Source organism: Heloderma suspectum, chromosome 6, assembly GCF_057233095.1.
Source record: "Heloderma suspectum isolate Gila_16-S chromosome 6, 16-S_ref, whole genome shotgun sequence".
Classification (NCBI taxonomy): domain Eukaryota; kingdom Metazoa; phylum Chordata; class Lepidosauria; order Squamata; family Helodermatidae; genus Heloderma; species Heloderma suspectum.
This window is the reverse complement of record NC_139463.1, coordinates 29056925-29075399: the sequence shown is the minus strand read 5'-3', so window position 1 is coordinate 29075399 and position 18475 is coordinate 29056925. Positions and strand designations below refer to the sequence as shown.

General features: G+C 44.4%; 1 protein-coding gene across 1 annotated transcript in view; it reads right to left on the bottom strand.

The window, feature by feature from the left end:
- Nucleotides 1-18475, bottom strand: part of UNC5D (unc-5 netrin receptor D) — a 721393-nt gene that overhangs the window by 161453 nt on the left and 541465 nt on the right. The window contains exons 7-8 of the mRNA XM_084807245.1: nucleotides 17002-17169; nucleotides 11150-11314 (exon numbers count right to left, since the gene is read on the bottom strand). Coding sequence (XP_084663371.1) covers nucleotides 11150-11314; nucleotides 17002-17169 — 333 coding nt within the window. The remainder of the gene's footprint in view (nucleotides 1-11149; nucleotides 11315-17001; nucleotides 17170-18475) is intronic.

The following is an 18475-nucleotide window of genomic DNA, read 5'->3' as shown; positions in this document are numbered from 1 at the left end:
TGTAGTGATGGCCACCAATTTGGATGGCTTTAAAAGGGGGTTGGACAAATTTCTGGAGGAGAAGGCTATCCATGGCTACTAGTCCTGATGGCTATTTGCTACCTCCAGTACCAGAGGCAGGGAGCCTGTGTACACCAGTTGCTGGGCAACATGGGTGGGAGGATGCTGTTGCGCTCATGCCCCGCTCGTGGGTTCCCGGTTGACAGCTGGTTGGCCACTGTGTGAACAGAATGCTGGTCTAGATAGATCCTTGGTCTGATCCAGCAGGGCTCTTTTTATGTTCTTATGTTGATCATAATGCACAGGTACGTTCAGACCAGGATCAAGCAAAAAGAGCAATTTAGCAAAAAGATTGGAAATCTTTGAGAAGGTCAGAAACATTGGAAGCCATGTTCTACCAACGCTGAGTTTGGGCAAGGAAGGTGGGGGGAAATCAATGTTTGTTAATAACAGAACTGGTTTATATCTATTTTGGCCTCATGAAAGGAACAAGGATAACAAGCTGTGCCTGTAAAAAGAACGAACAAATGAAAAGAAATAGCCTCAGAAAATTCTTTACTGGAGTGCTGCACTGTGTTTCCTTCAGAATTCCCTATGGGAAACAAAATTCAGAGCTAGAACAGCACATACTGGAATGAGAAGGGGCAGGGAGAGGGGTGGGGGAGAAGGAGCCTAGACAGTATAATTGCATCAACTCCGACTAGCTGAGAAAGCAAAACTAAGAAAGCCCTAAAAGATTTTGACATAAACATATAGCATGACCCATATAAAGGAGTAAAAAAATATCAATCTCACAGATAAAAAACAAAGAGATACACTTAATATTTCAGTTTGATTGAACTAACAGAGATGGAGGTTTGGGTTTGGGAAAATGCACACTCCTGGCTCATCTAAACAAGGGCAGTAACTTTTCAAAAAACATAAGGAAACTGTGCTGATCTCAGCTCTGTTCTTGTTCTCTTTTCCCCCGCCCCCATCACAAACCTGTTTATTCTATTCACCAACAAGGGCTCTCTCCTTCTGAAGACGTTGGGAAGCCCTAGAGCTGCCTGATAAGGTCTATCAAAATTAAAACTAAGCTGATGTAATGACAGGGTGTCGGCAAGTTGGGCTCAATGGTTTGGATTGCATTAGCATGGTTTCAGAATGGAAGAGTGACAGTTCTGCCCATGCACATGGACATAACTCCAGTGGTTTTGACAATCAGATATTTTAGGACTTGGTAAACAATACTGGTCTTTTGACCTATTTTGTATTTGATGCAGGAGGTCAAAGATGATGCTGTCACCTTGGGTTGGAGATTGGAAGCACAACAACAACAACAACAACATAACAGACTTACACCAGATCCTGCTCACCCAAAATGTTGCTTCACAGTACTTCATGACAAGCCTATGAACGTTACAAGTTACATTCAGACTGGACCTGTATAATGCTTTCTAAAAGCCCTAAACAACTCAAGACCAGGATACCTAGTGGATCACACCCAACCAACTTTTTAGATCTTCAGAGGAGGATTTGCCGGCTGTTCCACAGCCAATAGAATGTCACCATGCGACATCCCGAAAGTAGGGATGTACGAAAGTGACTTACCTTTCGCGGATTATGTTGATGGTGGGGGGGGTAGGCGTTCTGTCCCTCCCCCCGGAATCCTGGCCAGGTGGGAAGGCGCTCCGTTCCTCCCCCCGGAATCCTCGAACAGCCGGCTATGCTCCGTGGGAGCTCCGCGGAGCAGCTGGCGAGGCCCGGCTCAGCCAGGCCAGAGCTGTCCGCAGCCGGATTTCCGGCCACGGAGGGCTCTGGGTAAAAAACAAAAACAAAAAACCGCATACGCACATGGTGGTGGCTATGGCCGCCATTTGCGTTCCTTCTTTTTGGCCGTCTTAATCTACATAAATATTTATGTAGACTATGACGGCAAAAATCAAGGGGAATGTAAATAGCATAGCGGTTGCTATTTACTTCCCTTTTTCATTCACCGTTTTAGCATACGTAAAGATCCGGTTGCGGACGACTCTGGCCTGGCCGGGCTGGGCCTGGCCGGCTGCTCCACGGAGTTGCCGCGGAGCACATCCAGCCGTAAAGATTTACGTACGCTAAAGTGGTGAATGAAAAAGGGATGCAAATAGCACCTGCTACGCTCTTTGCATTCCCCTTGATTTTCACCGTCATAGTCTACATAAATATTTACGTAGATTAAGACGGTAAAAAGAAGGAACTCCGCCATTTGCGTACGTGGTTGTTTTTCTTTTAAACCCACCCCAAACCATGATAGGCTATGTAAAGATTTACGTAGCCTATCACGTCTTTTTTTTCTTTTTTTTTCAACCTAGCCATGATAGGCTACGTAAATCTTCACGTAGCCTATCACGTCTTTTTTTTTTTTTTCACAAGCCTGGAAATGGCAGCGGCGGCAGCCGGTAGGAAGACTGCCTGCTGGAGCCGCCGCCGCCGCCTGGAAGATCTACCCCAGGTAAGTCTCGTCCCAGGGGGGTTCCACAAGGGGGTGGCAGGCCGTTCCGCCACAGATTTCGGGGGGCCGAATGCACTGGCATTCGGCCTCACCGAGATCCGTGGTGGAATTCTCTGACATCCCTACCCAAAAGCAGGCTTTCCCAGTGATGGCACCCACCCTCTGGATCACCCTCCCTCCCTCCATGTTTTGGGAAGCAGAAAATGGGATGTGTTTTAAATGCCTGCTGAAAATGTACTTGTTCATGCAAGCTCTTCCTGGCTGATAACTAACCATCATGGCACTGCTCACTTTTATTGTTTCTTTTTATCTTACCTTTGTTGTATGGGAAGCACAAAGCACACGTATGGGAAGCACAAAGCCTCAGGTTTTTTAACCACAACTTGGGTTTGGTACTGAGTAGAAGCAACGAACTTCGAATCTGTCAGAGCAGAAGCAGGCCATTTTCTGAAGCACCTAATCGGAGTCTGAGTCAAAACGTGGAATATCAATCTCTCTCTCTCTCTCTCTCTCTTATTGTACACCTCTTATTGTACACCTTATTAGAGGTGTACACACCTCTAATAAAAATGTGTATTTATGATAAAATACATATAAAATATGTGTACATTTCTGTGCATTTAAAAACACAGGGAGATTAATACAGGAACATTATAGAATGGATTTAGGACTAAATACTTGTTAAACTGACATGGACTGAAAATAACCTGATCCATACATCCCTAGCCAGCCTATACATGGAAACACCTACAACAAAGGGTCTCTAACCCTTTTGGCCCCCTGGGCACATTTGACAATCTCAGAAACTGCCCTGGGCCCACCACAAAATGGTTATCATGGGAAGCATGGGTAAAGGGACAAGTAACCTTCCCCAAAAGGCAGAGTACAAGGCAGCGGTGGGGTCTGAGCCCCAACAGACAATCCAACGTTTTTGAACCCACAGTTTTCTGCGCCAACAGAAAACTATTCACCAAAGTCCTTTCCCTGCCCACCTATCCCCCCAACTCATTCCCATATCTCTTTTTCTCTCTCACCCTGGATACACACGTGCAGGGTGCTCTGAGATGGCTCCCTTTGCCCTCTACCAGCTTCTTCCTGGCTTCCCTGAAATCGTGCCCCCACTGCTCTCTTCAGCCTCCCTCCCAGCTAACCAGGCAGCAGAAACAGGTGCCCCTTTTTCTTTGTTCTCTTATTTTTCTTGGTGGCTGAGAGGACTGCAGAGGAAAGCATCAGCTTGCAGCTGCCCACCCCCTTCATATCCAAATAATATCTTTGAGCCCCATGCGCAGCCTAGAGTCATTCATGGGAAATAAAGATGGCAATGGCTGGAGGTCCTTACTTTGCCTTGAAGGAATCTCAGCTGCTAGTAAGAACATTTGCTATTAAAAAAGAGGAAAAAAGGGAGGGATAGGGCACCTTTGTGGATACGAAGGAAAGTGTCCAGGGGTTCATCAGTACCTGGTGGCTCCACAGTGCCTACCCTCAATTTACAAAATGCTAGCAGCCATTACCTTGTTCAAAATAGCTGGAAAGAGGACCACTTGGAACTGAAATGGCAGCTGGCAAAACAAGTCCAGCAGTAAATCTTTCCAACCAAAATTGGTGTATAAATGTACTACTCGATTCACACAGGATTTTCTCACTATGATTAGAGCCAGTGTAGTGTAGTGGTGAGAGTGACGGACTGGGAGCTGGGAGATCTGGGTTCTAGACCCCACTTGGCCATGGAAGCTCACTGGGTGACTTTGGGCCAGTCACAGACTCTCAGCCCAACCTACCTCACAGGCTTGTTGTTGTGAGGATACAACGGAGAGGAGGAGGAGAATGTAAGCCACCTTGGGTTCCTTGAAAGAGGAAAAAAGGTGGGATATAAATGCAATAATAAATAAAAAATAAAAAATTATCCATATATGAGAGGGATCACATGAAGAAAATTAAGTGGCTGGTTCATATGCGTCAATCTTTGACCATGACCGCAGATCTTGCAGAATCTCTCCAACTGTTAGTAGAATAAATGGTGCTAAGGTGTGAATGCCAAATGTGCAAGGGTTAGTAGAAATACAATAACAGATGCTTGTGCTGAATCCTTCCTCTGGAGTGGTGGAATCACCATGTTACAGTCTCCAGGATTTTCCAACCAGTGTATGTCATCACCATTAAGTTTAATAAGAAGCAGAGGGAAAATAAGAGGAAAGGAAGTGGCTGGACAGCACTACTTCGTCAATGACCTAGCACTCTGCTATCCCTCCACAAAGAGGGAAATTATTCCTTTGACTTTTCGCAAGATGGCAAACTAGCAACAGGGTCTCCAAAATCCATGTTTTCGTGATCTTTTCTTTTTCCCAGCAGTGCACTGGCACGTAGTTGTTGTTCAGTCATTAACCCATGTCCGACTCTTTGTGACCCCATGGACCATAGCACGCCAGGCCTTCCTGTCCTCCACTCTCTCCCAGAGTGTCCTCAAGTTCATATTAATTGCATCGGTGATGCTACCTAGCCATCTCATCCTCTGCCGTCCCCTTCTCCTTTTGCCTTCAATTAGGGTTGGCGGAGAATTTCTCCCCGAAACTTCGGGGGGGCGAGCGCCAATGTGTTCGGCCCCCTGAACAAGTTTCGGGGAGAAATTCTCCGCACCGCCCCCGCACCCCCCCCCCCCGGGATGGGACTTACCTTTGGCGAATATCCGAAAAAAAGATTTACGTAGACTACAGCGACGAAATAAGGAACGCGAATGGCGGCTCCCTATGGGGGCCGCCATTAGTGTACACGCTTTTTTTTTTTTTTTTAAAGTCACCCGTGATAGGCTACGTGACGATTGACGTAGCCTATCATGGCTGACTTTGCAGATCTAGCCGTGATAGGCTACGTTAATCGTCACTAAGCCTATCAGGGGGCGTTTTTTTTTTTTAAAAAAAACTTTCGCGTTCACGGCTGGACGAGGCGGGAAGCCTCCCCCCTGGTCTGAATTTCGGCCGGGGCGAGGCAGGAAGCCTTCCCCCCCGGCCTGAACTTCACGGGGGGAGCAGCAAAGTGCCTCCCCCCCACTGTGAACGTCCTTCGAGGACAGGTAAGGGACTTTCATCCACCCCTAATGTGTAGAGTCACCTTTTGCGCTGTTGGAAAACCGTGTTTGCTATGATCAGTGTGTTCTCTTGGCAAAACTCTATTAGCCTTTGTCCGGCTTCATTTTGTACACCAAGGCCATGCTTGCCTGTTATCCCGGTGATTTCTTGACTTCCTACTTTAGCATTCCAATCCCCTATGATGAAGAGGACATCTTTTTTTGGTGTTAGTTCTAGAAGGTGTTGTAGGTCTTCATAGAACCGATCACCCTCAGCTTCTTCGGCCTCAGTGTTTGGGGCATAGACTTGAATTACTGTGATGTTGAATGGTTTGCCTTGGATTCGTACTGAGATCATTCTGTCATTTTTGAGATTGTACCCCAGTACTGCTTTTCTCACCCTTTTATTGACTATGAGTGCTACTCCATTTCTTCTAAGGGATTCTTGCCCACAGTAGTAGATACAATGGTCACCTGAATTAAATTTGCCCATGCTTATCCCCTGCATGGATCACTGCCTTTTTGTGTTGAAGGGGCTTGTGTAACTCAGTGAAGCCATAAGCTGTGCCGTGCAAGGCCACCCAAGACGGACAGGTCATGCTGGAGAGTTCTGACAAAATGTGGTCCACTGGAGAAGCAAATGGCAACCCACTCCAGTATTCTTGCCAAGAAAACCCCATGGAAAGCATTGGAACATAAGAATGGCACTAATCCTTTCAGAAGGAAATCTGCTATTTGAGCTTGTGTCTAGCAGCACAACTGGACAAAAGTTAAGCTTGTTTTCTGTGAGCTTAAGGAAAAAGGCAACATTTGAAGCTGCCCATGCCTTGAGCACCTCCTATTCTATCCGGTGGGATTTAAACACAAGCTTTTTACTAACGCCACTGGCTACAGTGCCTGGAACCAAGTGCCTGGATCCAAGCAAACAGCACACAGTTCGGGGGGGGGGGTGTGCAGGGATTTTTTAGAAAAGAAAGATTGCGTTTATCAAGCACAAAGCCAAGTTAACACACCCAAGTACAGAGGTCACATTAGGGAAGAGTCAGTGGGACTGCTGATCTTCGTTGTGGCAGATGCTTCTGGTTGGAATGTGCTTGCATTAAAGATCCGCTGCTGCATTTTGTTTCTTTGAGCTTCATTTTAGATGTGTCCTTTGTTTCATGCCTTTGACCGTGTGTTGCTCTTTTGTATATTTCCCAATCATGCTAAAAGACTCAGGACAGTTGTAGAGGCAGGAGAGCAGGCCCAGGAAGCAGTCTGGAGACACAGGAGGTCACCTGTCAAGGGCCACTTACTCAATTATCCACTCAACAGCTGGAACACACAGTACAAACAGTTCTTATGGCATCAATAAATACTTATTGATAGATCCTAGAGTGCATGTTTTTTGTATTGTGGGATGGAGGAAATTATACATCAAAACTGTGAGATGGGCTACAAGTAGAATTAAAAATTCATTTGAAAGTTGAACAAGTCCAGGTAGAGCACCAAAAACACTCCTTCTGCTGCCATTTAGTCTAATATTTGGTGCCATTTAGTCTATGGCCCAGCAAAGATAGTATAGGCATCACGATGGATGAGCATGCAATTTGAAACCTCACTCTTTCAGTTATGTTTACTCAAAGACAGCTGCTCCAGCTTTCAGCAAGCTTGGAAGAGACAAATAATTAGCTATTGCAAAGAATATTGTCAGACATTTAATTCCTCTTTCCTGGGGGAATGGATTTGCCGGGGGTGGGGGTGGGGGAGTCCTAATAAGAGGACAAGCCAAGACCAAATGCAGACTGCCATTTGTGGCATGCTCTAGAACAGAGGTGAGCTACTTTGGGAGTTCTGGGGTCTATTTTTGCACCCTGGACAGCATCCCCCCTCCCATACAATTATTCTGGTTGTATTGTTTACTGTGGTTTTAATGTTTCATACATTTTGTATTGTTTTATTCTGCGCTCTTTGGTTTTAATTTTTGTGAACTGCCCAGAGAGCTTCAGCTATTGGGTGGTATAGAAATGAAATAAATTTTATTTATTTATTTATTCATTCATTCATTCATTCATTCATTTCATTTCATTTCTATACTGCCCAATAGCCGAAGCTATTCATACATACATACATACTTTAAAAAATACGTAAATACATACATACATACATACTTTAAAAAATGGCATCCAAAAATGCAGATGGAATGAGAAACAGTGCACAAAAAACCTCAGCTTTCATGGATAAAATTAACACTTTAAGCACTCAAGGCTGGGGGGAGAGGCTTGAAAGTGAAATTAGAGAAACTTGGGGAGAAGTCATCACAGGTCCTGCCTAGTTCTTGGCCGCTCACCATGGCCAGCAAAATCACAATGAATTGTGCAAGATAAATATATAGAATCAGAACTATCCTGTCACAGAAATGTGATTAGTTTTGAAAGTGCAAAGTGATAACAGGTGTGTATATATATATATATATATATATATATATGGCTGACAGGAAGCTCTGGTGTTGGCTGGTCCATGAAGTCACGAAGAGTTGGAAGCGACTGAATGAATAAACAATATATATATGTGTTTATATATATATATATATATATATATATGGCTGACAGGAAGCTCTGGTGTTGGCTGGTCCATGAAGTCACGAAGAGTTGGAAGCGACTGAATGAATAAACAATATATATATGTGTGTATATATATATATATATATATATATATATATATATATAATTAAAAGTGAAGTTCTGTAGTTATTACAATTATATCCAACCAAATATGGCTTATGTGGTCCTCCTCCTCTCCATTTTATCCTCACAGCAACCCTGTGAGGTAGCTTAGACTGAGAGTCAGTGAGCTTCATGGCTGAATAGAAACTAGAGCCCGGATCTCCTGAGTCCCAGTCCAACACTCTAATCACCACACCACACTGGCTCTTGGTGGAGGCAGATTCATGCTCTGCCAAGAGCAACTTTGGCCAAGTACACAGTTTGTGACTCCATGCTGCCCATTCATGTGCTACATGTCACTAGGGGATTTTACCCCACAGTTTAAGAAGAATAGCAGCAAATTAGAACAGAGGATGGTGACAAAGATGGCAAGGGGCATGGAGACCAAGCTTATACTGTCAGGAAGTTCTGGGGAAAGGTTGAAGGAGTTGGGTAAGTTTAGCCTGGAGAACAGGAATTAAGAGGTGATATGAAAGCCACCTTCAAATATTTGAAGGGCCATCACATAGATGATGGAATAAATCTGTTTTCTGCCATTTCAAAATGGAGGACCAACAGGTTTAAATAGCCCCCCACACACAAATTGGGGAGTTTGACTAAATGCAAGGAAGATTTCCTGACAGTGAGCATCTCTACACCAGCCGAAAATCCCACATTTAAAATGGGGCTTTCTGCTTACGTTTTAAATGCAGGATCATGATGGACTCCCTTTACACATACTTCCTTCCCCCCTCCTTTCCCCCCTTATCTGAGTCTTCCATATGTTTCATTACACAGCCGCTAGATGGTGCTGTGGTCTAGCTCCTCTTATTGTAGTTTCTCCTCTTTTCACGGAGGGAACTCAAGCGGAACTCAAGTGGGGCAATTTTAGAGCTCATTCTCTCCAATCTTTAAAAAAAATGGAATAAAGGTCATTTAGTGCGGGAGACACCCTGGAGGTTAACAACATCATCTAAAGGGCCTGCAAACTTCTGTGAGTAACCAATCTCAATAGCAGGATAAAACCTCCATGTGAAGAAGCCCAGTATAAGCTGTTTGACAGTGAAATAGAGTGTATCAGACTCTCCTTCGGTAGGGGTTTGCAAGCAGAGACTAGATGGGATGCTGTAGCAGCAGATTTCCTACCATCGGTGGCAAATGAGATGACCTTTGAGGTCCCTTCCAATGCTATGGTTCTATGATACATACTAGCTAACATCATAGTGCGGAAATCCACAGAGAAATGTGGGCTTTACCTAACAAGCACCTATGGTGAAGAGTTCATTTCATACACAGCAGGACGATCAAGCAGAAAACAGCATGACAGATTAACCGGCACAGTCCTCAATAGATGTATACATTCCCATACACATTAAAGAGCTTCACTACCTTTTCCTTTTTTTTAATACTAGGAGAGCAAGGGTAATTTTTGCTCATAAAGTGGTTTTGTTTTGTTTGTAATTAAGCATTTCCTGGACAGTAAATCAGGTGACCCACAAATACTGGGTAATATTGTATTCTGAGTGGTTATGGTAATATGAGCAAGTGGCTGGTTTTTGTTTTTGACTTGGGATGTTTGAGCAATTCATATTACATGTATCAAAATGCATTTCAAAAATGCAGATTTTGAGAACAAATAGATTTAGATAGGTTGTTTTGAGATAAAATATGATTTAAAATACATATCTGAATGCATTTTTTAAAATCATAAATTAATGGATGGAACAGACTTATGGGCGAACACATCTGAACGTTACAGAGACAGGGAACAGACCAACAGTAGAATTCTCTACATGTCGGCTCAGAAGTAAGTCTCATTTCAGTGGGACTTACTTCCAACTAAGTGAGTACAGGATTGCAGCTTCATTTCTGACCAGGTTAATAAGTTTTCCCCATGATTTCAGGACACGATTCAGCATTAACTATTCCTCTTTTTTAAAAAAGTCAGGATGCAATTCTATACACATAGTATAGGTAAATCCCATGAGCCTACCACAGCTCACTTCCCAGTAAACATGTATAGGATCCTGTGCAGCAATGGAAACTGTTTTAATTGATTGATTGCAGTATGTGGGGTGGGTAGTGTCACAGCTAAGGGGGATTAACACTCCCTCTCTGGCACTATGCCCCTCCTTAACCCATTCCTCCAAGTGGCAATAAGGTTTTGAAATAAAGTTCCAATGGGAGCTTTTTTCAAAGCCATATTGGGTTTTGTTTTTTTGCGGGGGAGAGACAGCTCAGGAGGAAAGGGGAGAAAGGAAGAGAGAATATGGAGAGAGAGGAGAGGAGAGGAGAAAGAGAATGTATGAGAGAGAGAGAGAGAGAGAGAGAGAGAGAGAGAATGAGAATGAAGAAAATATGCAGTGGCCCTGGTCCCATGCATGTTTGGCTCCAGCCCATCTCAACACCAACATGCAGCCCCTGACAGCTTTCATCTGTGGGAATGTCGTCCCTGGGAGGAAACATTTCTCTGCCTATGGTATAGATGTTTGCAAAGAGTTAATTCCTGAAGTATCCCTATTCCATCATCAAAAGAGAACTCCATATGGTTTGCCGCTCATCTGGACATGGATAGAGCAGAAAGAAAGCACCTTTCAGACCGTGTGACCTTCCTTTGACACCGCATGTTTCTGAGCAGATGATACACGTTGGACCATCCCAGGTACTATCTGATAAATTATTCACCACAGGAGGAATCCAAAGCTTCCCTTCTAGCCACAATAGCTCCAAAGATTTCAAAGGATTTGAGCTCCAAGCAAAAGACATCAGCAAAACCATATTCAAAGCTGTGGACACACACACCGTCATTGCGGAAGGATTTTGCTACACAAAGCACTCGCAGGTCTCTAACATGAGTCATAGACTTGGCTGAGAGACTTCATTTAAGGGCAGGAGGGGGGGCAGTTTGGATCATTTAACACAAGAACTTACCTTGAATGCAAAGGCCTTTGGTGCAATTCTCTGACTCTTGGCTTGGGCCTTCGCAAAATTTCCCACCATTCCGTGGAGGTGGAGCAGTACATTCGCGGATCCTCAAGTGTTCGCACTCAGGGCTGCAGACAGACCACTCACTCCACACTTCCCAGCCACCATCCACTAGACAGAAGAAAACAAGCTAATCATTTGTTTTTCAGTGACAAGTTGTTTGATCCAGAGATGCTGTGGAAATACAGGTGAAATATTAAAATGGTGTCCATTGGCCATTTCCTCCCCTTCTAAAATGGATCTTGGAGCCTAATTCCCCAACCTGCTGCCCTCCAGATGTTTTGGACAACATCTCCCAGAATTCCTGACCACTGGCCATGTTGGCTTGGGCTGATGGGAGTATATCTGCATATACTGCCACATGTTTTAAAAGTGTGCATTTTTAAAAAGAATGAATGAAAGCACTGTTTCTGTCACAAACTCTCCCAGCCTAGAAAATATAGCTGAATTGCCTCCTGGTTCTCCCCTACCCCCCTCCAAATCTGCATCAAGATTTCTCATCTGAGAATATGATGTGTACATTTTGAAAAATATGCACAGAAGTATGTACAAACTTTCACACGAAGAGAGAGAGAGAGAGAGAGAGAGAGAGAACAAACTTGTCATCTGATATGGGCACAAGTGATAATGAGCTTCAAGACGGAATTAGGAGAACTCTGACAAACTTGAGTTTTGCTGATTTGCACATCCCTAATCCAAAAGCAGTGAGGACATCCACAGTAAATCCCAAAAGGTGTTTATACGTGTGTGTGCACGTGTGTGTATTCACCTCTCTCCCACCCCAGTACTCATGAATGAGTTTGTGTATACAAAATGAATCAACTGTACAGTTTGCCTGAAATAAATGTGCAGTCAATAATTAAGGGTTAATTACACAAAAGTGCTTGAAGGGAGTTCCACACTGCATCAAGATTCAAAGCTGTTCTCCTTTTTTATATTTAGCGGTACCTGAATTTTATTTTGAATTTGACATAAACCAGGGATGGGAGCCAAATGGGATTACAGAACGATTTGAAGGACCTTTTCTTCCAAGGAGCCCAAGGTGGCATTAGGGATGGATGAATTCACGCCTGTCTGCACTGTATGCCACTCACTGGACCCTTGACAGCTGCCTGACCCTGTTCGTCGCACATGGTCAGCTGCCAGGTGGTCTGCAGGCAATCCCTCATCGAGCTGCTATTTTGCAATAAAATGGTGGCTCGACCTTTTTCGTAAATACCCAGTTATGCAAATGTCAGTTGTAAAGTGGCCATTTATGCAAGATTACAGGTGTGATTTACAACTGTAATCTTGCAGACATGGCTCCTTTATGGCCGCCATTTACGTAAACGTGGATTTACAAAAAAGGCGGAGCTTCCATTTTTATGCAAAATTTCAGTTTGGTGGACCAGTGGGGATTAGGGATGTGTGAACTCACTCTCCAGACATCCACCTGGCCCCTGGCCCCAGTGGCCGGTCCCCGGACTGCATTTGAGCCCCTCCCAAGCTCGGCAAGCAGCCCACACTCACTTCAGTGGCCTTGCAGAGCTCCGTGGTCACCATTTAAAAATAAAATAAAATGGTGATTGCAAAAACGTGCACCTTTTTGTATGTGCATATGCATATTCACATGTGTGACATGCATTTTTGTGAAGGCACACATTAGTGCGCGTGCAAAAATGTGCATTTTTTGGAAAATGCACATTTTCACATATACACAAATATGTGCATCCACAAAATGCACATTTTTGCATATGTGAATATGCGCATTCACAAAAATGCACATTTTTGTGTGCACACACATTTGCACATTTTTGCAATTGTCATTTTATTTCTCCAAAAATTGTGATCGCAAAGCTTGATGAGGCCGCTGGGGTCTGTGCAGGCCATTCGCTGAGCGCGGGCCGTGGACGAGCAGGGGCAGGGGCTTGGTGAGTGGGGCTTGGGGGTGCGGGCAGGAGTGGGTCTGCCAGATTTCCAGACTGAATCGGGCGCCCGCACCATCCCTAGTGGGGACCACCATGCTTGTCTAGCTCAGTGTGCGCCGAGTTGGGCAAATGCAATGGTCCATATACTGGAGTTGGGGAGGCCGAGCAGGGGAATGTCCACCAGACTCCACCCCCTTCCTGGACTCCTGGAAAACATCCCTAGGTGGCAGCCTCCTCTTCTCCATTTTATTCTTACAACAAACCTGTAAGGTAAGTTAGGCTGAGAGTCACTGACTGGCCCAAAGTCACTCATTAATCTTCATGCCCAAGTGGGGAGTTGAACCTGGCTCTCCCCAGTCTCAATCCAGCACCCTAACCACTACACCACACTGGCTGACCACACTAAATGTGCAATGATTTAGAACAAGCCTGGGCATTCAGGAACATTGGGGTGGGGTTTACATGCCTGCCCACATCCTCTCCTGTGTTGCAGACAAATACCTTCATAGACTATCTGACCTCAATCTCTCTCTCTCTCTCTCTCTCTCTCTCTCTCTCACACACACACACACACACACACACACAATGGAGAATGTTCCATCTGTGTTTGTGTAAAAAAACTGGAGCTGCATTCTACAAAACAAAGGAAGGTGAACTATTTTTTTTTAAATGAAAACAGAATACAATAATAACACCTACTGAATTTGAATTCAAAGCTCAAAACTTCCTGAGAAGATAAAGGTGTCAAAATGTATCTATTATCAAATAAAAGATTAAATGGCTTCTTTTAGGTCATATCTCTTCCCCAAATTTCTGTACTATGTTCTCACATTCATTTGGGCTGCTACAACATTGTAAAATGAGAGAGAGAGAGAGAGAGAGAGAGATTGTCTGAAGCAAAAAGAAAAGCAAAAATGATCTCAGGAAAAATGCTAGCAACTGGAGACTAGTTTTCAGTCTTGGGTGGGTCCGGACAAAGCTTGGTTCATGCCTGACAACTTTTACATAACTTTCTTTCATTAAATACCATGAGTGTGATCTGCCCTGATATCATGATGTTTCATGTCCATGTTATGCAGAAGAAGAAGCCATTTTGAATGCAAATCAGAATCTGTACCCAATGCGGCTATTTCACCTGAGTGATCTGGCGCATTCACGTTCCCTTGTAACTCCAGAAGAATGGAACAGAACCAAAGAATTACAGTAATTCTCAAGCTGTTGACTAAGCACCAGTTTCAGTCAGAGCTGTCATGAAATTCCCTCCTCCAGTTTGTCATGTCATCTGAAGGGGGTGAATTAGGAGAGGGCTTTTTGCCAATTTTCATGGGTGGAGGCAAAATGAGGCAACCTGATCTGGAAGGGAGGAAAGCTTTGCATTTACCTGTTGTATGCAGTGTGCCAAGGAGTAGCCTCCTGTTCTTGCCTTGCATTGTCATGGGACACATATAAGGTTGCACGGGGTAAACATGCAACCATATCTCCCCGTGAATCACTTTGCATATCCCCCCCTCCAAAATTACCTGCACCCATCATGGGGTGGTGTTGCTACTCCTCATCCTCCCCCCAAAATATGGTTTGGATTTTGGGAAACAGAGGAAGAATGTTCACACTTGTAATGTCAATCCATGTTTTTGTTGTTACGGCTGAACAGCCACTCAGATTGATGGGAATGTTGCTTTGGAAGTTCAAGGTCCAATCAAGTCAAGAGGCCAAGATAATTCTGACATGTGCAAGAAACAGCACAACTGGCCTTGGATGCCTCTTGTTAATGCCTCTGAGAAATTCAGGATCAACACATCCGTTAACTGACAACAACAACCCACTTTCTGCTTCGTGGTCGTTGCAATCCCTTGTGCAGCTCTACTTGATCTTCCTTGTGGCCAAATTATGTATATTAACAGGGCCAGTTCAGAAAGAAGAAACAGTGAAAAAACAAAAAACAAAAAAACATCCCTAGTGAAAAAAAAGTAATCCCAGATTCAATAAATTCCAATTTAAATCCTGTAGACATGAACAGACGCTCCTGGTGTTCCGAAAGCTTTGAATAATAAAACCTAAAAAAGAATATGCATGCAATTTCAAAAATTTACTGACATGCATAATCCAACTTAATTTGTGGGGAGACGGGGAGCGGGGAGAGGGAAACCTCATAGAGCAAAAGAACACAGAGGACTATTGGCTGCAAACCATGGTTAATCGTGTCATATGCTAGTAAATGGAGGATCATTTTTTTTAGGAGAATTGAAAGTGGTAGGATAGCAGTTGTGGCCCTCTAAGAAGACATCAGGTTCATACAACTGCAAATGTAGAGGAGGACTCATGCCCTCCTACCTACTTGTGGGCTTCCTGAGTGCATGTGTTTGCCCACTGTGAAAAGCAAGTTTCTGGACTAGATGGGCTAAGATGCTGGACTAGATAGTGTGATCCAGAGAAACTCTTGAATCTCCAACTATTGTTTGTTTTCTGCATCTAGTGTGATGGCTATGTAATGGCTGAACCAAAATGCCTCTCCCAGTTTACCACACACATTCATGGGTGGTCAGTTGTGTGTGTGTGTGTGGGGGGGAGCATTTTTGGGGGTGGGAATGAAAAGGTTCAGAGTGTTTCATGAGGTTGGGTGCTTAGTAGCAGGTCCCCCCCCCCCGGTTTTAAAAAGCTACTCATGAAGGTGGTGCTAGGCAGGAAGGCAGACTGGCTGATTCTCTTACCCCTTCTCTCCTCCCCTCCTTAAAAGTGAAGCAAGATGTCTGGCAATGGCCATGCCCCTCCACTCACCCCCAGCATGCCCCTGGCTAGTGTCATTTCAGGTGCACACTGAGGAGGAAAAGGAGGAAGAGAGCCAGCCAGCTTGTATGCCTGCTGCCACCCTCACTGATATAGATAGATTAGATTGATAGATAGATACATAGATAGATAGATAGATAGATAGATAGATAGATAGATAGAGCAGGATGGGGAAAACGTCTACTGCCAGTTAGAGCCCTCTTCCCAACCACAATTTGAATCATTTCACTTCATCACCAGCCTGTGGCTCAGTTCCATGTTTTGGCAAAGTCACTGACACATTCTGTGGCCTCGATCCCACCTCAATAAATGTAACATAGAGAGGGAGAAGAGTACATCCAGTAACGCATCATCTGCTACTCCAGAACCTTCCAGGCCAGAGGATGTGTCTTTACCAGACTTTTCAGACTCAGAGGGCACCATTCCAATGCAACCCTCACCACTTCCATGCCATAGGAGTTAGCAGTTGCAGAATCAAACAGTGGACAGCTCCTGACAGAGTTAAAAGCAGGTCCACACCTGGTAGCTTTCAGAAGGACTCTGTGCATTGATGAGACAACAGCTCTTGTTGGGTGAGTTCCAGCCAAGATAGATCTGTCCAGGGTCCTGATAGTCCTGGCATTGCTGTCCTCCATAGATGGACTTGATTCTGGTTTATCAGACCTGACTGTGCCTTGCCCTTCTAGTGAGTATAACTGTTATGGGCTGGCTCCTGTGGGAACCTTGAACCAAGATAGACAGTCCAATCAACCACCCCCCACCTTCACCTGGATGAAGACACTCCAAGCCCCAGTCACCCTTATTGATGCAGAAGGATTAACCCACACTGCTCCACTGGCATAAGCATTCTGGGGTACCTCATACCTCCATCATACCACAAGATACGATGTTGCACCATCACAGTAGACCTAGCACCCGATTCTGCATGTACATTTGCTTGCAGTGGCTCATTGGGAAAAAAGAAGAAAAGCTGGTAGAAGTCTTTACTGCACAAGCAAACAACACATTCTGGTGACTTTGCAGATTGTGAAGAGCTTGGGGTGATGACTTCACTGCATGGGTGTGGTAACTTTTACATTTAGGCTTGTCAGCTAATATCTCTCTCACCAGGGCACAACGAAGTGCAGGTAATTTTCTGCACAGACATTCCCTCGCAGAAAGCGCCTCCGTTGAGAGGAGCAGGGTTGGTACAGGTTCGTGACCTCTTCTGCCACCCTCTGCCACATCGTACATTGCAGTTAGACCACTCTGTCCATGAAGACCAGCCTCCATTCACTGCGATCAGCATGTACAGGGGAGGAAAAGATGGATAGTGCATTAACATCTGTTAGAGAACGATCCTCCATTTCATATCCTTCCATTTTAAATCTCTCTCTCTCTCTCTCTCTCTCTCTTACATTCTGCATGCTAAATTTCAAGCTCAATTGTAGATACTGCTGTGTAAATAACACTGAGATGCAATTACATAAAGGACTTGGTGTCAATGAACGGGCATGTTTGTGCATGGCAGATGTATATGCCAGGTGGTGCTAGAGATGACAGTAAGCTGTTGGAGAGAAAGGGGAGGCTACCACCTTAATTCTCTCCAAACACATTCCACTTAAGGGATAAACACAATCCTTTAAAGGCAAAAAAGATGAAGAGTGGTTGTCTAGGCATCCTTCTGACTTAATCAATAAAATGTCATTCCACACTTTAATGAGAAGAAAAAAGAGGCAGTGAAGAGGAAAAGAGACAGGAAACTTTCCTTTGCAGTTCAGATTCAGTTATTTGAAAAGCTGCATAAGGGCATCATTTACCTGGTGCCCTAAGTTTGATTAACAAGCCCTTCTATAGAGAATGAACTTCTCTATAGAAGAATGGAATTCATATATGGAATGAAACCATGGTGTACACATGTTTCTTTGGCTGACCACCTAAGGCAGTGATGGATGGGGAAGCTGTAGCTTTCTAGATGTTGTTGGATTCCAGTTCCAGCAGCCCCATCCAGCATGGCTAATGGCCAGGGATGGTGGGGAGTTGTAGTCCAACCACATCTGAAGACTCACAGGTTCCCCACCCACAGTCTAAGGGCTGGTTCAGACAAACTTGAGGAGCAAACACACTCACATAATGTAAAGTGTGACACAGACAGCCTTCTCTCTCTCTCTCTCTTCTCTCTCTCTCCCCCCCCCCCTATTTTTCTTGGTTTAGCTGTACTTCTATACAATTATTCAGAGTAGCGGTATCAAAAACAAAAATAGCTGTAATAGGAGATGGCACTTTAAGAAGAAATCTACTTTTCTTAAAATAAATTCAGAGCAGCTCAAAATATACATAAAATGATTAAATCACACACACACACACACACACACACACACACACGGTGGTTTTTAAAATGTAACAACAACAATAATAATTTTCTAAAAAATAACCCAACTTATCAAGCAGTACTATACAGTAGGGATGTGAGAACACATCCCAGTTCATGTTCTCCGGGCGCCCCCAAGGTTTCCCTCTGCTCACTGGCCCTCCGGGCTGCAGTCGAGTGCCCCCTCCAAGCCCGATGAGCAGCCCACAATTCACCCCGGGCCTGTTTGTC